The sequence below is a fragment of the Condylura cristata genome, unplaced genomic scaffold (assembly GCF_000260355.1).
Source record: "Condylura cristata isolate star-nosed mole 26May11 unplaced genomic scaffold, ConCri1.0 scaffold00001, whole genome shotgun sequence".
In the NCBI taxonomy this organism is placed as follows: Eukaryota; Metazoa; Chordata; class Mammalia; order Eulipotyphla; family Talpidae; genus Condylura; species Condylura cristata.
The window spans coordinates 50,754,174-50,776,123 of NW_004567102.1; the positions used below are offsets into that span (position 1 = coordinate 50,754,174).

Genomic DNA, 21,950 nt, shown 5'->3' on the forward strand with positions numbered 1-21,950 from the left:
CGCCCGAGCAGCCGCCGCCGCCGCCGCCGCCGCTGCCCCCCAAGAAGCTGCTGTCGGAGGAGCCGGCGGTGAGCGAGCTGGAGTCGGTCAAGGAGAACAACTGTGCTTCCAACTGCCACCTGGACGGGGAGGCAGCCAAAAAGCTGATGGGCGAGGAAGCCCTGGCGGGGGGTGACAAGTCGGACCCGAACCTCAACAACCCTGCGGACGAGGACCACGCGTATGCTCTGCGAATGCTGCCCAAGACGGGCTGCGTGATCCAGCCTGTGCCAAAACCCGCGGAGAAGACTGCCATGGCGCCGTGCGTCATCTCCTCGCCCATGCTCAGCGCCGGGCCCGAGGACCTGGAACCTCCGCTCAAAAGGAGGTGCCTCCGAATTAGAAATCAGAATAAGTAAAAGGTTTGTATGTCCACCAAGGCGCTCCGTTGTGTGAGGCCCGGCCCCTCTCGTCCCAAGGCAGAGGCGAGCGAGTTGTAAATAATCATGATGTTGACCGTACATGTTTTACAGTACACCTTGTGTGGTCACATATGCATTCGATCCAACACCATTCCCATTTTGCAGCTGAGGAAATTGAGTCACAGCATGTAAGTGCCATACCCAAGGTCACTTAGGGAAAAGCCCACTGTGCTGAACCTGACTTGAAACACTAACTCCCTAATGATGCTTTCATTTGATTGTGCCCATCTCTGTGGTTCCAGCTGTAGGAAAAGGGGAAGATGGGAGGAAGGAGAGGTTGCCTGTAAAAGTTCAGTCATGATTTCAGGGAGTTCACTTGCAGGTGAGAACAAACACCAACCTCCCTACCTGCTACGCCAGCTGAACCCAGGTCACTGGGCCCCAATTTGCCTGGCAGGCTATTAGAGCACAGACTCATAGCACCTGTTCTTGGGGTCTCTTCCCTCATTCTCCAGGCATAGGTTAGCTTTCCTTCCTCCTGTTTGGGCTCTGTGGCTCAGTTGGCGGATGGCTCGTTTCTGCACACAGTGAGACGCTTCCATGGGGAAAAGGGCCATGTTAATGAAGTGGGTGACAGCACACAGCTCTGATCTCATGCCGGAAACCTGCTAATTGCCAAGTGAGGCTTCAATAATGAGCCCAGAATTTCAGTAAGGGCAAGGAGAACTAGCATGCCATTGTAACCAGATATGCCCTCATGTGCTTCTCCTGCCAATCCTGCTGAAATGGGCCTTCTGTGTCTCAGCGGGAGGACAATGAGGCTTGGAGATATTGCACAGAATCGGACCTGATATTTGGGGGGACCAGAATTCAACTCGGGTGTGCTGGACCCAGACACAGGGCTCTTCCCCTCTATCCAGCAGGGCAGCAGTTGAAATTTATCAACTACTTGTGAAAAGTAAAGGAAAAGAACATTTACTGAGCTCCTAATTTTGCATGCTCCTTCCAGGAGCTGGGGAGATAAAAAGGTTAAGAGGGTGCTGTTCCTGCCCTCAAGACAGTCAGCTGGGGATATAATGCAGGGATGAAGGAGGCCTGGATAGGAGAAGTGGACCTTGTAAGAAGAATAAGGGCTCACTTTTGTATGTTCAGGTCATCTCCGAAGTGTTTTCAAGAATATTTATTCGGATCTAGATCCAACAACAGTTATCATCTTTGTGTTACTGATGAGGGAGCCATGATCGAGAAATTAAGAAACTCAAGCAAAATGGCCACATTAGTAAGCAGAGTTGAGATTCAAATTCAAGCTGACTCCAGAGCTACATTTTCTTTAAACTGCTGTAGAAAAATAGGCTGACTTGTCCCTTTATTATCCTACCTGATGAAATTCTTTTATCTCAGTTAGTTTGGGGTTAAGTTCCTAGATAAAAGCCAAGGCCATTTACCAACTTCTCTAAACTGCTTTGAAGGTGTTTAATCCTGGTTTCCCAGCAACAAACCCAGACTACCAACCCATTACTCCACAGTGGGAAATAATAATTGTGACTAGACCACATGATGTGGTATATCCAGATCATTGTCTCTGAGTTGTATGTTCAGGTAACCTCTGAAGTACATGGGTACCTACCTCACTTCTAGCCAGAGTCTGCTTGGAAGCACAGAGCCACATGGGGCGTTTGTTGAGTGGTAGGAGATGGATTTCTCAAGCTCCATCATCTGAGGTTTCCTTATTCATTTGTGGCTTTGCCAGTAGGTGCAGAATCTAAAAATCAACTCACTGTCCCTTCCTGGTTTTATATATACACATTCTGCTGTCTGAAGACAGATGGCCTCAGCCTTCTCATAGTCACTTCAGTCGTAAATACCTCTGATTTCTTCTCTAGGGTAATTTAATCTGGTTGACAAAACAGTGAGGAATGGGGATATGTGAGGGAGGGGGCGGGAAAGGATAGCCTTTAGAAAGCATTGGGAATTGTAATTTTAAACACATTTAATACTGTCCATTCAAATGACGTTAAGGGAAGAACGGGAGGGTGAAAGACTTTACTGCTGTGACCAGGTCAAGAATAGTACTGCTAGGCCATATTAGCATGGGTCCAAAGGACATGAAAATATGAAATGTATGATGATGATTTGAGTAATAAGTGTTTCAGAATAAAGAATCAGATTAGGGTCTTATATATTGACCAAGGTTATTACCAAAAATATTAACCTGGTTTTACCTAATCTCAGAAGATGTCCATAGGTGCTTGAGACTGGAGAATTCTTTTTATGATGGGTCCCTCCAACAAATTACAGTTTTTCTCTAACGTCAGAGATACTCAGACTTTGCAGCTACCATGGGGTGACAAGCCAAGTGATTTAAGATGGTGGGAGAACCACCTCTCTGCCACTAAATCACATTCCCTTTTGCCCTCTGTAGTTCCACGTCAGCCCACAGCACAGTTGCAGGCTGCTATAATTCACTCACATTTTCTGACCCTTCCTGATTTCCTGTGCACACGTGGTGCTGTTTTTCTTCCATGCCTTCAGAAGCCCAGCCCTTTCCTATAGTTGCAGAAACTGGAAATGCATCCATTAAATAAAGGCCTTTGTGCCTTGACAGTGAACACTGTGTGGTGACAAGTTAAAGCCAAAGTGAAAAGCACTAAAACCAAAAATGAACCTGGGTTGAGTTGTGGTGGGTGAACTGCAGGTGAGTGATTTCTTCATGAGCTTTGTGGGTGACTGAATATATCATTTTTCTGGGTTGTCACTAACTTTAATCACGCTTTCATTCTTTTCACTATGTCCACCAGACTCAGGCTGCATTACTGTTGTTTAAATCATTTAAAATAGGTTCAAAATAGACTATAGTTTGATATCAATAATCTAGGTAGCTACAATTATCTTCAAGGAAGTTTTGGGAAATTAGAGTCTTTTCCCCTATTTGGAAGTTACTCTGTTTCTGGTTACCTGACTTTCTTGTTTGTTGATATGATTACAAATGATTTCGCTGGGCAGATATTTTCCTAGTTGCAGAACTAACTAAGTTTAGTAAAAGATCTTAAAAGGTTGTAAACTTCCTTTCATCTTCAACTTGAAATCTCCAAATATGAGTTCTGCAGCTTCTGTAGACTGGAAAAAATATATATATATCCCTCAAATAATAAGGAAAACAATGTATAAACATTTTGCAAACTATTCTATCCACAAAGAATTCCATGTGTAAATGGAATACTCCCTTCTTTGTCTGCCCAGGAGCTTGGGGATAACTGTTTGTATTTGTTCATTTTCTGAATTTCTACAGTTTATACTTGTTTATGGTACTTTGGGGAGTTCAGAGTAACCATTTGCAAATGTTTGAAGATATTCAAAAGAAAATATCCGCCCTCCTCAGTTTGCCAGGGAAATGACATATGTTCTTCAAGTAAATTAATCAATGGAAAAATGTGTGTCACCAGTAACCCTTTCGCCTGGGAACGACAAGTCCCCTTTGTGACCCCTAAATTTCTTTTTCTAAAAAGTTTTATTGAAGTTACATTGGCTTATAAGATTATACAGGTTTCAGGTGTACAACATTATGTATTTCTTAAAACATGAAACTCTTCTCCCTGGCTCCAATTCCACGGGTGCTTCCCTAGCCTGGTGGAGGAGTGGAGGGGCGGGGTGGGGTGGGGGTTTGGGGGTTTCCTTCCATTTTTTTGCTCTCACCGTGAGAACTCAAGGTGACTGTGATTTTGGCTTCTTGGAGCTTAATCATTAGTCTAGCCATGGGGCCACAGTCCTAAAGTGACTGGGGTGTAGAATTAATGCCTCATTAGGAAAATCAAAAGGGTGGAAGTGACAGGTAACTTGCTAACAGTTTCTCTGGCTGAGCAGAAGTAAAGCTCATACTTCAAATTATAAAAGTATGTGTGCTTACTTTTAAAGCAAAGAAAAGAAGAAAAACTGAGAGCAGAGGAAATCATAACAAGTGGGTTATGTTTAGATCTTATGCCAGACTTAAGATTTTTAGTGTTCCAGAACTTGATTATTGGAAATGTTAATGGACCACATAATCCCTGATGTTAAAGTTTCTCCCATCTCAGAATGCAGATGGCTGTCCAGTTCCAGACAGAGGTAATTCAAAGAACCAGCAGGAAACCGTCAGGTCTACATCATGAACACATGTGAGGTGTGAGGATCTGAAAGGTGCTTGCAGAATCATTTCAGACTCATAGTGGAGAATTTTCTGGAATGAACATTGTCAACTTTGTCATGAGCCACTTCTCATATAATGCCTCTGGGTCTTTGTAACCTTTCTGACAGGGGACATTGAAGAAGAGTTTGATGCACAAACATCTGGCTTTTAGATAGTATTTCAATCAGATTATGATGGACTAGAAAATGACATATGTGACCGGGTATTTATTTCATTCAGATGTAGCCCTAATTCTCCACCTCCAGTAGGCTTGGAACTAGGATGAAGCTAGCAAAGTGTGTGGTGCGCACTTTAGAGAGGACCTCACTCTTGGCATTGTGCAAATGCAGGACTAGCCTTCGTCCCTAGACCTGCTGGTGCACTCAGCAGCTGTTCTCTTATTCCAGGGATTCACCTGGGGACAGTTGAGCCTCTTCTGGAACTTTGTATATCCCTAGGCACAGAAGCATTTTCTTGGGAGGAGAGGTCCATAGATTTAGCTTCCAGGAAGTGTGAGCTACATTTCTGAAGGATTACCTTATATTATTACCAAGCGATAGCTAAATTGGATTTTCTTCTTGCTACTCTGAGGTAGCTAAATTGTTGGTTCCCCTTAAAAGTAAGAATTGTTTTTAGCAGTTTTTGCTGTGCATCTATTATTACAAAATCATTGTTGCAGCTATCTCATTTAACACTTGCCTCAAAAAGTGTCTATTTGAGGGACCAATGCTAAAGATTATATGGATCTTTCTTCTAATTACCATAGGTTGTCAGTGCCCATGGTGAACAGAGAAGAAAAGGAAAGTAAGAAGAGAACCTACAAACTAGAAACACTTGGGTGTTCAAGTTTACACTGTATAGGGAGATGCTACCCTTTAATTGAAAACCTTCTATCCCTGCCTTTGGGCCAAGGGAGGGGAGTAGCTGGAGTCTGAGAAGGTGGGCAGAGTGCTCAGCAAACACCATGGCACTGATGCACCGTGTTTCAGGTTGCTGCCCATTCTCCCGAGCACCTCACACTCTTTTCATCTGGAGAGAGTGCGCCTGGAAATGGGGAAGCATTCAACCAGCTTTTAACAAGCCATTGCCCAGGCGGGCACTGGAAATAATCTCCCTGTCTGGTTTCCAATGAATCACTCCCTCACTGACTGGAGAGACTTCCTGGGCATCATGGTTCAATCATTTACACCTAGCTTCGCACAGACAGGCATCGTGGAGGGGTAGAGGTGTTTGAGGACCAAAATACACTTGGTGGAACACTTACCTCATGGAATGGAACACTTACCTCCACCCCTAACGCTTGGCCTTTTCCAGACTCTCCTGTCAGAGATCGTGCCAAAGGGCCAGAGGGTGGCCACTCTATTTTTCTTCACCATGTTCTGCACAGCATTATTTTGTATCCTTTATTGGTTGCCGTTTTAAATGCATTACACACTTTCAATGGGGAGGCACGTTAAGGTAATGCATTCTGCGTGTGTTAACTTTTTTTTCTTAAATACCTCAAAAGCATAAAAGGAATCCACTTTAGAGAAACAAGTAAATGAGCTTTAAAAGATAAACAGTTTAATGCTGGCATTGTTTAACAGGGTTCCACTCTCAGGGAAAGAGAGTAAATGCCAGCTCAAATACCAGCTCTAAATACTCACCATACAGAGCTCTTTAGATTTGTGAATTTCCGCTGTTCTGCTAGCAAAACAGTAGAATGGGGCCAGGGTAGCTAGAGAACACGAGCCCATCATCCAGGAAGGGAAACACATACGTGTGCCTGCACACACATTATTTCAAGGGTCATTGAAAGGATTCTAGTGAAAATGACCAGAGCAAAAGCAAACGACAAAAAACAAAAACTTGAAAACGGTCCCTTGCACTTTAAAGTAACTCCTGAGTGCACGAAACATTCTTAGATTGGAAACCAGTCAAGTTGCCAGACGTCACTTAGCTCTGTGTCCCCAGGCCCGAGCTCCCATTGTGACCCCGTGACCTGTGATCTGTTTGCCCAGTTAGCAGTTTGACCCTGTCACCCAACCCCGGCTCCTAAGGGGAGAAGCAAGGAGCCGCCAGCACAGGACTGTGACAAATTAAAGTTGGCCGGTGCTCCCCGGCCTCATTCCTTCCAGATACTTGGCTGCACCCCTGGCCATCTTCTCATTTCCCCCTCTGGACCCCCAGTTCGTGTCTGTCTTTGATGGCAACTTGTGTTTTGTTTTGGGTAAAAAGGAAAGGAATGTGATTGATGGCACTTAAGAACAGAAGGGAGAAACATACTTTCTGGACTCATTTGATATGAAACATCAACTTAACATCCCAAAAATGCAATTAAAAGGTGTATCTCTTCCTCATTCTCATGGCTTATTTCCCCAAACATGCTTTTGGTATTGAAAATGAGTGGTATTCCCATACAACATGTGTCCCAATTTGTAATGATATCCTCCTTGCAGCTGGCTTAGTTCTCCAAGTGTTTCTAAAATGTTACTGTCTTAAATTTGAGCCAACCTACAATAACAAATTATCTAGAAGCAAAGTGGCTAAGCTGCATTTGGTGAGAGAAGGGGAAACCCTATATTTCATCTTTCAACTCTTGTTTTGGAAATTCAGATGGTAACAAGATCCTTTCCTAAGGAAATCTACACACGCACACTTTAAAAGTTGTGCAGATTGGGTGTTGTTGGAGCAAGAACGATCAGGTTTAAATTTCTCTAAAAAGTTCTGCATCCCATCAACAAGCCCTTTTGATATTTTAAACCCATATTTAGAATAATTTCAAGATACTTGGAGCACATGTGGTTAAATGTAAAACTTTGTCATTATGATTTGTTAGATGCTTATACTTTAAATATTTATAAGTCATTTTTAAGTGCTCTCTCCAAAAGCCTTCTCCCCCTACAACACTATACTTGAATAGCTGAGCATCATTTAGAAGACACCAGAAGTCTTTGTAGCATACATGCCTATTCTTCCTGCTTTTCTGGTCTTAATTCAAATGTCATTTTCAGTAATTCCAACTTATCTTTAAGCATGTAAAGAATTATTAACACTGTTAGTTGTGACTTTAAAAAAAAAAAAAAAACACCAACCTCCAACAGGTAAAATACTCAATTTGAATTCTGTTGAGTTCCACTTCTTTTTCTTGCCCTCTGAAAATGAGCAAAACTTTCCATGAGAGTGTTAGATCTGTGTCGCTGTGAACTTAAGGGTAATATTATTTCTCTAAAATGACTTAGACACAATTTATTGGTGGTTAGTTCGAATTCTTTACCACTCACCTTCAACCATCTTGAAAACTAAGACACAGAAGCTTGTCTTTATCATAGGCAGCCTGTTTTGCGCTTAATATGAAAGTGGGGTGGGGGGGTCACTTTTTCCAAGCTTAGAATCCATTTAAGCTTCAGGGGTTATAAATTTCAAACTGACCACAGGCCTCTGGGACTCAACCCTTTTTATGAATGGCAAAATACACCTTTCTGGTAAGAACTGGGGGGAAAGGGGGCTTAAAAAGGCACATAAACTTGGTTGGACATATATAGCTCTTACCAAACAGTATTTTCATGAGTTAAGTGTAAATGAGTCAGAAACATATAGATTGAATTTCTTTTAAAATACACTTGGGTTTAAAAATTAAGGCCAAAATGCTTGGCAAAATAAGATTTGGTTTTAGCCAAACCCCAAGGGTTTGAAAAAAAAACAGGTTTACAATTTGCCAAACCAAAAATGCATCCAGGTCCCTCATTCCCCTCATTTAGTATGAGGGCATCATAATGTCTGTTTTCACATCCACTGAGGTCTGAGCAACATAAGTCCCCAATGCTGTGGCACATGGTATGTATGACCATGTAGATGAAGGTGAGAGATGCTGGTTCAGTGTTCTGGTTTTGATTTTGACAGAGCCCCTCACTTCTGACCATCTGATCAGTTTGTTTTGCATTAGGGGTGCTCATGTCTTAGGCACAGGAATCATAACTTTAAAAAAATCCTTTGGAGTTCTTAATTTATAATTAATTCATATATTGCAATCTGCAAAACTTAATAAACTACTAATCATATCCAAACAGAGGGAAGCTGTTCCCTCTCACTTATTTATGGTTCAGAGACAGTCTTCATTTATTTCCCTAGAGGACAAAGCAGAACCATTTGAAACTAACAATATCTAACACTGACTTCATGCAGGGACACTGTTATTAAGAGATATCAGGAAGAGCGGAAGGAAAGGAGGGCAGGAGGCAGGGAAGGAGAAGCTGGAGGGAGGAAGAGAGAGCAAAGAAAAATTAGATAGTGTGGCAACAATACCTGCTGAGAAAGACAAAAAGTCACCAACCTAGTCCAGGTTTCTAGAACCTGCAGAGCGATGTGGCACTCTACGTGGGAAGCTCCAGCCAGAGCAGGGACAGGTTTTTCCTCATCATTGTCATCTTGTGCCCAGCGTGGAGAGCTGGCAGAGTGGGCGTGCCAGTGTTTCTTGCACAAGCGAGTGAGCAGGATATCGGGAGAGGAATAGCTAGCCGTTGTTTCAGAGGTGAACGTGGAATTCAGGTCTACGACTGGGGAGGAACATGGAACCGGCAGTCAGGAGCGGAGGTCAGGAAGATGTCAAAAGCCACAGAGGCAGAGAAGGGCTGACCTTCCACTTCCCTGGACTGGAGCAAAGGGCTTGCAGGGGGTCGGGAAAGGAGGAGGCGGCTGGAGGAAAGCCAGTCGGAGTGGGACAGACTGGCGTATTTGTGTCTGCACACTAGCAGCATCACGGCGACCTCGAGCAGAGGAGTGACAGGATGAAATCTGTGTTTGAGAATTACTTTAGCAGCTGCTCGTAGACTGAAAGGAAGCAATAGAAAGACTGGCATCGCTGAAGCCGATCGTTGCATTCTGATGACAGTCTAATTACCAGCATTGATTCTAAACATTGCAGAATGTTATCGCTACAGAGTGAGGGGCGTTGGCCGCTGAATCTCTGCTTTGGGCATGCACAGCCAGGGGAGCAGCAAGGTGAGAAGAGCAGCTTCTTCCTTTGTGCCCAGAGTAGGGCCTGAGGAGGCTTTGTGGCGGCCAGTGGAGGAAACAAATGACAGACCAGTTCGAAGTCCAGTCCAAGGGGCTGCTGGCCTGGCCTCAGGCTGCCACAGAGACAGGGGGGGCTCCACCCTCCAACCCACCAGCGGCTCTGAGCCTTGGCCAGCAGTGGAGGGTGTGGTGGGGGCTGTTGCCTGGTGGGCCCATGGGGGCACCCTCTGTCCTGCAGAGGGCTTCCCTGTAGGAAGACTACACGGAGACTACACAGAGGCCAGCATGAGGCCCAGAGCTCTGACCTTGGACTGAAGATCAGCCACAAGGTTTGGCTGCCTGGCTTTACCTCAGATGCCTTCAGAGATTTTCACAGAATCTCAATCAGATCCTCCCGGAGCCTGTGGGTGCTTTCAAGGCAATATGGAAGCTTTTGGAGATGTTCTTTGATCTTTTTTAGCATCCAGGCCTTAGGCCTCTGAAGCTCCCACAGAGCCACTAACTACTGAGGGAGGGAGCGACCCCCATCACCCACGCTGGAGGCGCGGTCTCAGAACAGGAGTTGCAGGTAACAATGCGGGGATAGGTGAGACGGCCCAGGCAGAGACACGGGTCCTCGTGCCAGGGGTGGCAGGTGCTGTCCCACTGGAGAGGTTACCACACCTCAGAGTAAAACAGGGGCTGGCACAAGACCTGCTGGATTTGAAACCCACTGTGCTGCTCTCCAGCTGTGAGACTTCAAGGGTTTTATAACTGCTTGGTGCTTGTATTTTCTCATGAAGTAATTGTGACAACTATTATGAAGCACTTTCTCTATGGAGATGGTGCTCTGAATGTTACACGCCCACACAGCCCCATCATTAAACCCATTTTTCAGAAGAGAAACTTAAACACAGACTGAGTCTCTTACCCAGTGCCGTGCGCCAGTAAACAGCAGCCCTGGGGTTGACTGGCAGCCTGGCTCCAGAGTCTGCGTGCCAAACCGCAAAATATAAAAACAATACCCCTGCTTCGTAGAGTGATCAGGCTTCCATAGAAAGTTGAAATGCCCAGGATGTTGCACACAGTAGGTGCTTATAAGAATGGGCACGGCACCCCCTACCCCTGGAGCTGCCTCCCTCAGATGTGTAATGGAAAGTAATGAAACCCTTCCATGTTGTTGACCTCAGAGGTTAGGGAAAACATTCCAGAAATTCTAAGATGTCTGTTTCTACTTTTACAAGGAGGGACCGGGACCAACAGCAAATGCCCAAGGTCGCAGAGTGGCGCAGCTAGGATTAGAACCTGAGTCCTCATCTGCCTTTCCTCTCTGGGGCACAAGGACACCACACGGGGCTGCTTGAGTTACACGGCCCGTGCCAAGGACCAGAGTCATGTTTTCTTGCCACCACGGCACTTGCTTCCTCACATCAGGCAGCTGATTTCAGGGAGGAAATAGGTTGGTCTTGAACATCTGGGGATGAGGGAATGAAAGGTAGCAGAAATAAGCAATTATTAGCCACACTCTCCAGCTCCGTGGCTGTTGGGGGTGGCGTGAGTTTGTCAGCAGGCTTGTTCTTGGTTTTTAGAGTGAAGTTTCTCTGAGTGTGACCCCAGCCCCTCCCCTGCCTATACCTTCTCTGCTATGGGCTAGTTGTAAGAATAAAGTTGTCAGAAAGATCTTTTTTTCTAGACTGCACCTAAGAATCTTAAAATCTACTGTTGATCCATAGGCCATAGCTAATTGCCACATAAAACTTGTTTTATTTCCTGAATTTTTTTCTTAACCTAGAATACCTATATTCAGATAATATATAGATAACTCAGAAAAGCATCAAGCTCAGTCTTATAGTAAGCATCTATTTGTCTTGTCCAGGGCAGAATTTGGGGAAGGTATAGGAACCAGCTTCGGTCATTGTTATACTTGGGTGGGACTTGAATGAAAACACAATTACTCTTTCTTATTAATAGCTCTCAGGACTTTTGTTCACAAAGTCACAGCTGGATTATATATGCTGCAAGGCCCCTTACAGCTCTGACATTGTGACCCCACTAGTCAGGGTAAGGAAGTAGAAAGATGACATTTAGCTGAGGGACTCTACGTCCTGAAAGGGAGAGACGCTTCAATTCAGCTTGCCCCTTTCTAAATGGAGACCTTGAGTAACTAAGTTTCTTGACCTCTCTTGAAACATTTTCTCATTCTGTATGTTGGTGCAATAAAAAGGACTTCAGTAGCTTTGTTGTATCAGTGAACTAAGTGTATAAGTGAAATAAGTATATATAAAACTTACTTGTTTTTAAGTGAACTGAGTATATAAAGAGTCTTTAGTGCAATATTTAGCATAAAGTAGGTGCTCAATAAAATTTGACTCCAGTCTTTGAAATCCTGGCAGCCTTCCAGACCCTAACAGGCCGCGCTTGGTCCAGAAAGTCAGGAAACAAGGGCTGTAGGCTCTTCATGTTTTTCTGAGAACATCTGCTATATCATACAGTTGTTTTATTTTTCTCTTTTCTGAATGGATGTAGCTTCCTGTTCTAGTGCGTCTATGAAATCTGTGCTGGGTCTCTTGGTTTACTTGAACTCCAAGGTCCCAGAAAGAATTTGAGGTAAAGCAGGTCATTGGTTTAGGGTGAAGGTAATGACTTTTTTGGATGCAGAAGAGGGGTTCTGAGGTTGAGGGTTCTTTGTCCCTCAGGAACTTTTAGAGGCCAGAGAAGTATCAGTGGCTACTTGGTAGAATAGACTCACTTCTCCACTCTCTTAACTCATGAGCAAAGAAAACCAAAATTACAATGTATAAAATGAAGAATTAAATATATAATTATCTCAGTTACAGGAGCTTACAGGGTTGTGATTTTTTATTGAGGAAAGAGTAAAATAAGATTGTGAAAGGAGAAAATTACAAAAAAGAATGGCAAACATATTTCTTTTCTTTTTTTCAGCTTTAACTTATGAGCGCCAAGGGGTGAGTGACACAGTCTGATGGATTTGTAGTTCAAACCAGAGCCCTGAGCTGGGCTAAAATGAGGCTTAGCCTTGGTCCCCACATCCCTTCCTCACCCATGGGTTACTTCCATGGCAATTGCCCCAGGAAAGAGGAGGATGTTTCTCTATTTAACGAGGCAATTAATGCACTATAAGAAAACAGGTACCCTCACTTCATAAATGAAAGCAGTTTTATCCTGGTACAGGCCACATCAGAACTTTTCATGAGGCAGCAGTTGATGAAAGAGAGAGGGGAGCATATTGGGGCAAAACCGCATCCAGCTGTGGCCCTTTTGGGATGGGCTTTGTGCGGACACCACTGTCTGGCACCACTGCTGGGTTTATCAGCTGCTGCAGATGGCTCTGTTCATTGACCGCAGGACTGTGCCCTTGTGAGTGTCCCAGAATAGCTGCAGCTACCTGAGAGCAGCCCAGCCCTCCGGGACTTGTCATTGTCCCAGATAAACAGTGTGGCTGAAGCCAGCTCATAATGGCTGTGCTCAGCCATGAGAAGGGCTGGGCCATGGAGGCCGAGTGAGTGGTGTCCCTGGTAGAGCCAGCAGGGGTATTTCTTACACATCCTCAAGCCATTGCTATGGGGTTTTAGCCTCCCTGGAATAAATATGGCCGCTGTCCTAAGCAATTAAGACACAACCTACCTACAGGATGTTGATAGTATGCTCATTACAAAAGTACTTGAGGAAGGAAAGAAAAAGGTTTGGAAAATGAATTCGATTAATTGAGACTAGCTTCCTGGGACAGATGGAAGGTGGCACCCTGGAAGGATGAACTTGTCCATATTGGGAGGGACAAAACAGACATTTTTTTTTTTAAAGATTTATTTATTTATCCTTACAGAACTGGGGTATAGACCAGAGGTGTGGTAGTTGAGAAGATTCACCAGAGATAGAGTGAGAAGCAGAACAGGCAGATCTACTGAAATACACTGCTGAGGGGAGCAGCAGAGGTCTGCCACGCCATGTGGGTCAGCTCTCTGGTCAGGGATCGAACCCGTGCTGCAGTGGCTTTGGAGAGCTTCATAATGCGGTGCTTTAACCTGTTGCACCACCAAGGAGAGCCCAATTTTTTTTTTTTTGACATAACATTTACTTTTGGGAGTGGCTGCCTGGAAACTATGAATTTTCCATTTAAATGCAACCCGCATGAGTCTTAACCATAAAGGTAGAGGAAGTAAAAGTGAGACTGGCCGTGTGTGTTTGAGAGAGAGAGACTTTCTGAAAATTTGGGCTTTCAGAGTTCAGAAATTAAGTCTTCCTCATGCACTTACAACACATTACTACCCACTGTCCAGGTTTACATCCGTACTTGTGTGATACTGAATTTGGCCCAAAGACCCTACAGTCACAAAATCTGACAGATTAAAAATAAACAGAAACACTCACTAGGTCCCCATCTCACAGAGGAAGACTCAAACTTGGGGAGACTAAGGAATAGGGCCACAATCTCACGAGTTAGGGGTCATGCTGGTTGTAACCTCATCTCTCTTACTTCTTGTGGCCATATTCCTTTTGAACAACTCAAGAGCTTTAGACAAGAGGGTGCATTTTCCACAAGAGACCTCTGCTTGGCAAGTGTGAAATAGGTAATATACTCAGGCTCTGGAACTTCCTTCCCTGTTCACTTTCTCAAACTCAAAGCTACGTCCCCCCGCCACCCCCCACTCAGGAGTTTCTTACTTTCGCACTAGTGCGTATCAAGTGGATGAAGCCCAGACCTCGGTCTTTGTGTTCGTTGATTCCAGGGTTTTTTCTGTGTCCCCAACATGGGTCTGCGTGAACCTACCAGATTAGAACACCAGGAGATACCACCTCACCCTCCAGTGTTCTCAGCAGAAAGGGGTTTGTACTGCCACCATCTGGCATTTGGGGGTGCCCCAGACACCGCAAGTGTGTGAGGAGCAGGAAGGCAACAGCCCAAATTGTCTACTTTGCCGTTCTCTTAAAATAAGCTCGGTGTGAGGAGGCTTGCAGAGCAGCGGGAGGGGGGCTGCAAAAAATAGAGTGTGGTGCAGCTGCACCCTTTAGAACTTTGGGGGAAAACACATATTATTTACCAGACAATAATAGATACCAGAGAATAATAATGATTATTATAGTGTTTGGGATGGCAAATGCTGCAGTTAAGGTTCCAGAATGGCTCTCATTAAAATCCCGTTTTCCAGTCTCTTATGAAAGCCTTGAAATTTTCTCCAAGTAGGCTGATGCTGTCCATGTTTGGCCTTTGTCCAAAGGTGATTTGAATACAAAGAAATTTACTGGAGGCATCTCTCTTTGGAGGGTCATGATTCCATTCAAGAAAAAAGCAACATCTTTGAAAACCAATTATTGCTTTCTTAAGTCATTCAAAATGTGGTGTTTGCTGGTCACCGGAGAAAGTGTTATACACCTTTTTTTTTTTTTTTTTAATTTCCTTTTAAAGAAAGAATACACAGGCTATAAGCTTTAGTCTGTCTTGCTCCTAAACCCAGAGGTGGGGTTGGTTTCCCAGTCCCTGTCACAGCAACTTCTAGTCTGTGCTCCCCAAACAGAAAGCTGTGTCCCCAGAACAAGCCGCCTGTGGTTTTGGATCCAGGTGTCATTTCTGAGGTTCCTTCCCAGTCCTCATTTGATGGTGGCTCTTGGTGTTTCAGTGTTTGTATCCCTTCTCACTAGTCTCTAGTCTCAAAAAAAAAGGGGGGGGGGAAGAAGAAAGGAAGGAAAAGGGGAAAGAGGGGAGGAAGGAAGGAAGGAGAGAGGAAGGGAGGGAGGGTGAAAAAACAAGGAAAAATCAGAATGAGCTCTTTTTTCAAAGATAAGCATCCACATTTCCAATCTGACCATGCCAAATGAAAAGGTTTCCATGGCCTTATAATTCCACCCTCATTGCATATTTGCGGTGTTTTGCATTTTCACTTTGGTTATTTAATATACATATTAAATGCACACAGATCTGGTGATTTAATGTGATTTGGGGAACTCAGGCATTTCCTGTCATGCACGTTCAGATTTCCAAGCCTTGTTTCTGACTGATCATTATTATTGCTACCATTAACAGCAGGACTTGGATAGCGGGGTTCAAAGCCCAAGCTTCTACTTAGTCCTCCCGGTGAGCACCCTAACCTCCTCAACACCTGTGCTAAATTCGTGATGCAGACACCCTGAACAAGTTTCCAGGTCTCTTTGGGGCCTCCTTTCTTCAATTATAAAGTGAGGAATTGTAAGGTGTTATCTCTGGGGTCCCTTAAAATTCTAAATTCTATCACCTCTCTGAAATTACTTGTTCATTGTTGCTAGAGGAATAATCTCCTGGGTTGTGAGGATGTTTATGAGACCTCTGTCAGCATCTCCCGATAACCAAATTCTATTCATTCACCTTTCTGACAGCCCCAGTTATTGGCAGTGAGAAAGATACTGTTTCTGGACATGGGAGAGGAGAGCATTCTGATTCTCATTCTTTTGACTAGTGTGTTTAACTGAATGAGGGGCTGAGTGTAGGAGTGGGAACAAAGCAGGCATGACCCCAGATCTCGAGAGTTCGTGGTTTGACTGGCAGACTTCTCAGGGGGCTGCTTACTGGGAGTGACTGAGTATCCTCAGGAGGTCCAGCCAAGGGACTGGTAGCAAATGAAAGAAGCCAGGAGGGATGGAGAGACAGACTGACATGAGTGAAAGTTGGGGGAGGGGTGTTTCCGAAAACAACCTTTCCCTTTCCAGTGAACAATCCTGTTCAGATACTGTTCGGGATTCAGTCCCCTGCTGCTGTTTGGTCTGGAGATGAAGAGGTGTGAGTGGCTTACCTTTGTCCAGTGAGGCCTACCGAGAGGGGCACTTCTCAGCTCAGTTGCCTCTGTAGAAAACCCTGAAGAGAGATCTGAGTGTGCATTGTGATTTTCCATGTGTTAAAAAGTCAATCTCTTGGCTGCAACAAGCCCTGGGAGGCTGTTACCTGAAACACAGGGATGAGGTTCTGGTCTCCAGGATCCCCTGGCCACCTTGTCTGGCTTTGGGGTGACCTTGGGCAACTCAAGGGCAAGTCCTGGCACGCAAGCATGCAGTAACGTGGAGGGTGAAAGCTGCCAGGTTGCAAAGGATGCTGTGGTTTGGTGGGAGGGCGTGGTGACAGTGCTCGGTGTAGGATTCCAAAAAGCTGCTCGAGTTTCCTTTCCTCACACAAAGTTGGCAGGGCCAGCGGGGAGCAGATGAGTGAAGGAAAGTCAAGCTGAGATCCTGCCACTGTGCTGCCTGGTTTGGGAACACCTCTTGGGTGGGACTTGGTGTGGGAGGGTTTGCCTACCTAGACCTGGGTTCTCCCCAGTGTAGGGGGAGCTGGGTGGTGACGGGGTCCAGTGGATTCTGATGGACCCCTTCTCTTTTTTCAGGAACACTCACAGGGTACCTTGCATGGAGAGAGGCGCAGAGCAAACTATGTCCCGCCATCCAATGACACCAGCTGGTCAGCCCACCACCCCCTCTGGCTAAAACTCAAGCAAATAAAGCCACTTCCTGTCATTAAGCATCTTGGAGGAAGCATCCTCCCTCGGTGGCCTCTAGCCCAGAGAAGCCAGCACGCCTCGGACCCACCTCGCGGGCCCAGCCTTCCTGCTGCCACCAGCTGTGCTTTCTCCCCAGAGGAACTTTGGGATTTCGCCCCGGTTTTAAAAGAACAGAAACACCAACAAGCCACAAGGACCAACGTAGGTATTCCCCCGGCTCCATCTTCAAGGCTCAGAGGGTGAGGCTGGAAGATGCTAACAGATTTGAAAACAGAAATCTTTTTTAACCTTTTTAAAAACTGCTGTGGTTTTGCTGCTACACTAAGAATTGTGATTTGCATCGTACGGTTTGGGACCGATAACTGCTCACGTTTTGACGGCGGAGAGGGAGCCCTGGAGTCCCAGCACTTCGGACTCCTCTGTCCTGCCCAGGATGCACTTTTAAATGAAGAGTTAGAATATTTTATTGGCTAATATACTTTTCTTGTTATTTTTACAAAGGCCACCTTTATCCTTTTTAATGCCATATTTTCAGTGTTACACTTTTATGGCTTTTAATTTTCGATTTGACAGATGTAAGAAGCAGCATGAATAGTTTATACTGTGGTTTTTCAGAGACTGAATGCCAAGAGAACTCGGTAAATGTTTATTCTTCTCAGCTTTCTCTTTAAATTCCCCTAAATAGCGCCCCATTTGGGAACAGAGCAAGAGTGTTGAACTGAAGACCAAAATGCCCTCAAGGTGTAAAATAATCCGAGGGGGAATATTTGCTGGGCGTCACGAAAGACTTGGATGAAATTTCAACCCTGATGGTTTTCGGTGATCCAGGAAGTAAGTCAGTGAAGCAGTCTCTCTCTATGTAGAGCCCTTTCATGATAATTAGAATGGTATGGACAAACCAATGAAAACAAGAGGGAAAGTGAGAAACATCACCCATGATTCTGTTTCACTGTTTGCTTTCTCCTGTCATGGTTAAGAGAAATGTGCAATTCGATCCTCAATCAGTGGGTGGAGGATAACAGGGTAGATTTTCTTGTGTGCACTTGTACAGTTGTAGCTGCGAGTCCAGAGTCCTCTAGAGCATGTGTCCTGGCACTGAGTTGGTGAGACAGTCGTGGAGTGTCCCATTCTGATGAGTACAGAAAAAAAAAAGAGAAAAAATAAGAAAAAAATCAAAAAAAGAAGAAAACTTAAAAAAAAAATCAAATCACCTTGTGATTCAGTGTATCTGTTTACTAACTCGAATAAAGCAATTGTTCCCTCTGGAGGGTCCAGGAGCCCCGCCCACGAGGCCGCCAGCCTGAGCGGGAGGGGCATGGCCAGGATGGTGTCACACCCGCCTCGAAGCACCCCCGGCCCATGAATGAGGTGTACATACTGTATTTCTATATTCTCCTTTGTACAGTCACTTCACAAGTCAAGCTACTGTTTTACAGGTGCTCCTTATTTATTAGAGCCGTGAGAGCTTGGGGGACACACCTGGCGAGCGAGCTCGCTTTTTAAAAAATGAAATTGGGGGCAGGGGAAGGGAGGCGGGAGGGAGGGGAAGCTCGCAAGCCCAGGGAGAGATTTATAAAAGTGAACAAAAGAACACTTCCAGCAACAAGTCAAACAAACAACCCACCCGACACCAAACCCACCCATGCAGGAAGCCGCTGCCCTCCCCCGGGGCTCTCATTACCCTGAACGAGGCTCCCAACATTTTCCTCTCTCCCGGACTGGTGTCAGTTCATCAAACAAAATAAATCTCTACAAAAAAAAAAAAAATGCACTTACACATGCTTATTTTGCTTTTCTCATTATTATGGCTATTGCTGTTATTTTTTTGTTACAGAAGGTGTTCCTTTTTTTTTCCTCGGGGAAACATTTAAAAAAATAAAGCCAGAAAGTTTTCAAAGATGATGAGCTATGGGGGTGACACTGGCCCTTCCCCATCTGCTTGGGATCACACTTCTCTGCCCAGTCCCTGGGAGGGTCTGCTGCTGGCGTTCTGTTGCCACGGCATGCAGGAGTGAGCACCTGGGCTGGAGACTGCCCCATCCCCAGGGCTGTGGGAGGCCTGGTCTTGAGGGTTCTGGTCTCACGCTGCAATAGCAGTGCCGGCCTGCTGGTGGGTGAAACCTGGGGTTACTTCCCGTAGTAACCATCCCACCCTGCGGGTGGGCCACACTTTGGTTCTAGCTTTACCTGATGGAGCATTAGTCTCGGGTACCTGAGTTAAACATTATAGCATCCTGAGGGAGAGAGCACACTCACACTGACCTCGTGCACGGCACGTGTCCAGTCATCCTGACCACCACGTGAAAAAGGAAACCAAGAGGTGAATTGACTTGTCCCAGGTCCCACCCTGATTTGGTTTAGCTTGTCAGACAACAAATGCTCATCTGCCTACCACTTACACACACCACCAGCCGTTTCTTCTAAGTGACCCTCCTAGGAGCAAATTCTAGAGACCTGACTTCTTTGCCTTCTAGAGCCTACAGGAATCTCAGGTTCTGGGAATCTCGGGTTCGGGGTGTGGGGTTATGTTTATGGCTCCACTGGAACTCTGAGGGCTTGGCAGGGCTGTGCTGGGGCCAGGCACCCAGCTGTGGCTGTCTGGGACAAACCCCTGACAGCTTTATTCATCTGGACTTGGCCCTAGGGACAATCATCCAAGATATTGATTTTGCTTTTGTTTGTAGTCTGAGATTGTCGAGCAGACGTTTTGACCCTTCTGGAAACAAAAGGTGCCATTGTTCCAACATGAAAAGACTCCGTGGCATCTCATTAAGCATCAGCACACCTTTCCCGCCTCCCTTAATCTTAGGGCTCCCGGAATACAAAATCCACTTGCCGTATACAGAGAAATGGAAATGGTAGTGCAAAGAGTCCCGAGCATCGGAGCATCAGTCCCACTTAGACTTCACAGTAGCCCTGCGCGGATGCTTCCCCCTTATTACATGTGAAGAACAAGAGGTTCAGTGCCTTAGTCATCTCATGGCCAAGATCACACAGCCAGAGAGCTGCAGAGCGACTCACACCCAGGGCAGCTGTGCCAGAGCCCAGGCCACACAGCCAAGCTGGAGAAAACTGTTGACATCTCCATGAAGACTCATTCTGACTTCCTGTAAGTCTGTGGCAGGACTTTGTTCTAAAGTGGCCTTCATTTAAAATAAGGCAGAGAACTGAGTGTTAACGGGTCTTGCCCACACACCTCATTGAGTGTGGGGAGGTGCTGATACTTGCTGAGCAAAGCGGGCAGACAGTGTCTTCCTTATGGGTGTCTATCCCCTCCACCCCAAATGCAGGTCCTGGGTGGGGTGGGGAGGCGCTTGCAGTCCCCACCCCACTGGCTGACATGGAATGGGAAGATAAGGCTGTGGAAAGGAAGGGCCCCTCTGGGCCCCTCCAGGTGTATGCACTTGCACAGCTGGACCCTGAATTCAGGACTGTGCAAAGCCACCTTCTTCTTGTGCAGGCGCTCCCTTGATATTGGAAGGGCAGCCTTGGCCACAGCAGGCCCAGTTCATGCTGCCCGTGTGGCAAAGCCACATGCCAGAGTGGAGGCGGGTGTGAAGATTTCACCCTCCTGGCCTTGGCTCCACTCTAAGGGCCAGATTCTTAGCTTCTTTGTTTTAAAAAGGGTTGTATTTTTTTTTTTAAAGATTTTATTTATTTATGCATACAGAACTCAGGTGCAGGCCTGAGGTGCAGGGGCCGTGAGAGGATTCACCAGAGACAGGGTGGGGAGCAGAACAGGCCGACTGACTAAGTACACTGCTGAGGGCAGCAGCGGGCATGAGATCTGCCACGCCATTTGGGTCACCTCTAGGGCTGGGGATCGAACTTGCACTGAAGTAGCCGCGGTTAGCTTGCAGTGCTGCACTTTAACCCACCACGCCACCAGCAGGGGCCCAGGTTCTTCGCTTTTCTACCCAGATTCAAAGACCCCACTCCAGGCCACATGCTGCTTACTTCTCTCCAAGGAAGGCAAAGCCGAGGACCCAAGCAACAAGCCACATACACGCAGGGCTGGTCCCGGTGGACTTCTTCAGCCCAGCTCACTGCACCATGCAGAACCAGGGGCTGTTTCCTGACCGTCCCGCTTGCTGACCCCTCCTGTGCCTTTGTGATGGAGCTGGCCCTGCCTCCAGTCTTTCCCTTGTCATCACTGGGCCATTATCCAGTGAGACTGGGCTAGGTGCCGGATGGTCCTCTGCTAGGTGCCTGTAGGGCCTGTTCCCCACTCGCCTGGAGCAGGGGCCTCCCATCCAGGAACCTCCACAGGCTGTTTCTAGCTGCTCACCTGCCCATGCGCTTTGCCACATTTTTGAGGGTGATGGTGCGGTGTTATCTGCCTCAAATCTCCTAGCCCAGGAGAATGCCCTCATTATTATTATTACTATTATTCTTTTTTTTTTTTTTAAAGATTTATTTATTTGTACATACAGAACTAGGGTACAGGCCAGAGGCTCAGGGGCGGTGAGAGGCTTCACCAGAGACAGAGAGGGGAGCAGAACAGGCAGATCTATGAAGTACACTGCTGAGGGGAGCAGCGGGCGGGCCAGGAGAGGTCTGCCGCGCCATGTGGTCACCTCCGGGGCAGGTGGGAATCGAACTCATGTGGAAGTGGCTTTAGCTTCTCAATGCAGTGCTTTAACCCGCTGCGCCACTAGGGAGGGCCTATTACTATTATTCTTAATGCAATCAATAAGGCACCTCCTGGCCCTCACTGGTGGTGCAGCCGGTTGGGACACAGCACTGCAAGCTGGCTGCAGCTGCTTCAGTGAGAGTTTGATCCCTGCCCAAGAGGTGACCCACATGGCACAGCAGACCTCTGTGCCCCCCCCCCCCGCTGCTCCCCTCAGCACTGTACTTGTCATTCTGCCTGTTCTGCTCCCTACTCTGTCTCTGGTGAATCCTCTCACTGCCTCTGCATCTCTGGCCTGTACC

At 46.1% G+C, this 21,950-nt stretch overlaps 1 protein-coding gene across 1 annotated transcript in view; it reads left to right on the plus strand.

The window, feature by feature from the left end:
• Window positions 1-16,981, plus strand: part of SOBP (sine oculis binding protein homolog (Drosophila)) — a 163,557-nt gene extending 146,576 nt beyond the window's left edge. The window contains exons 7-8 of the mRNA XM_004674073.2: window positions 9-401; window positions 16,902-16,981. Coding sequence (XP_004674130.1) covers window positions 9-398 — 390 coding nt within the window. The 3' untranslated portion in view covers window positions 399-401; window positions 16,902-16,981. The remainder of the gene's footprint in view (window positions 1-8; window positions 402-16,901) is intronic.
• Window positions 16,982-21,950: the final 4,969 nt, after the last annotated feature.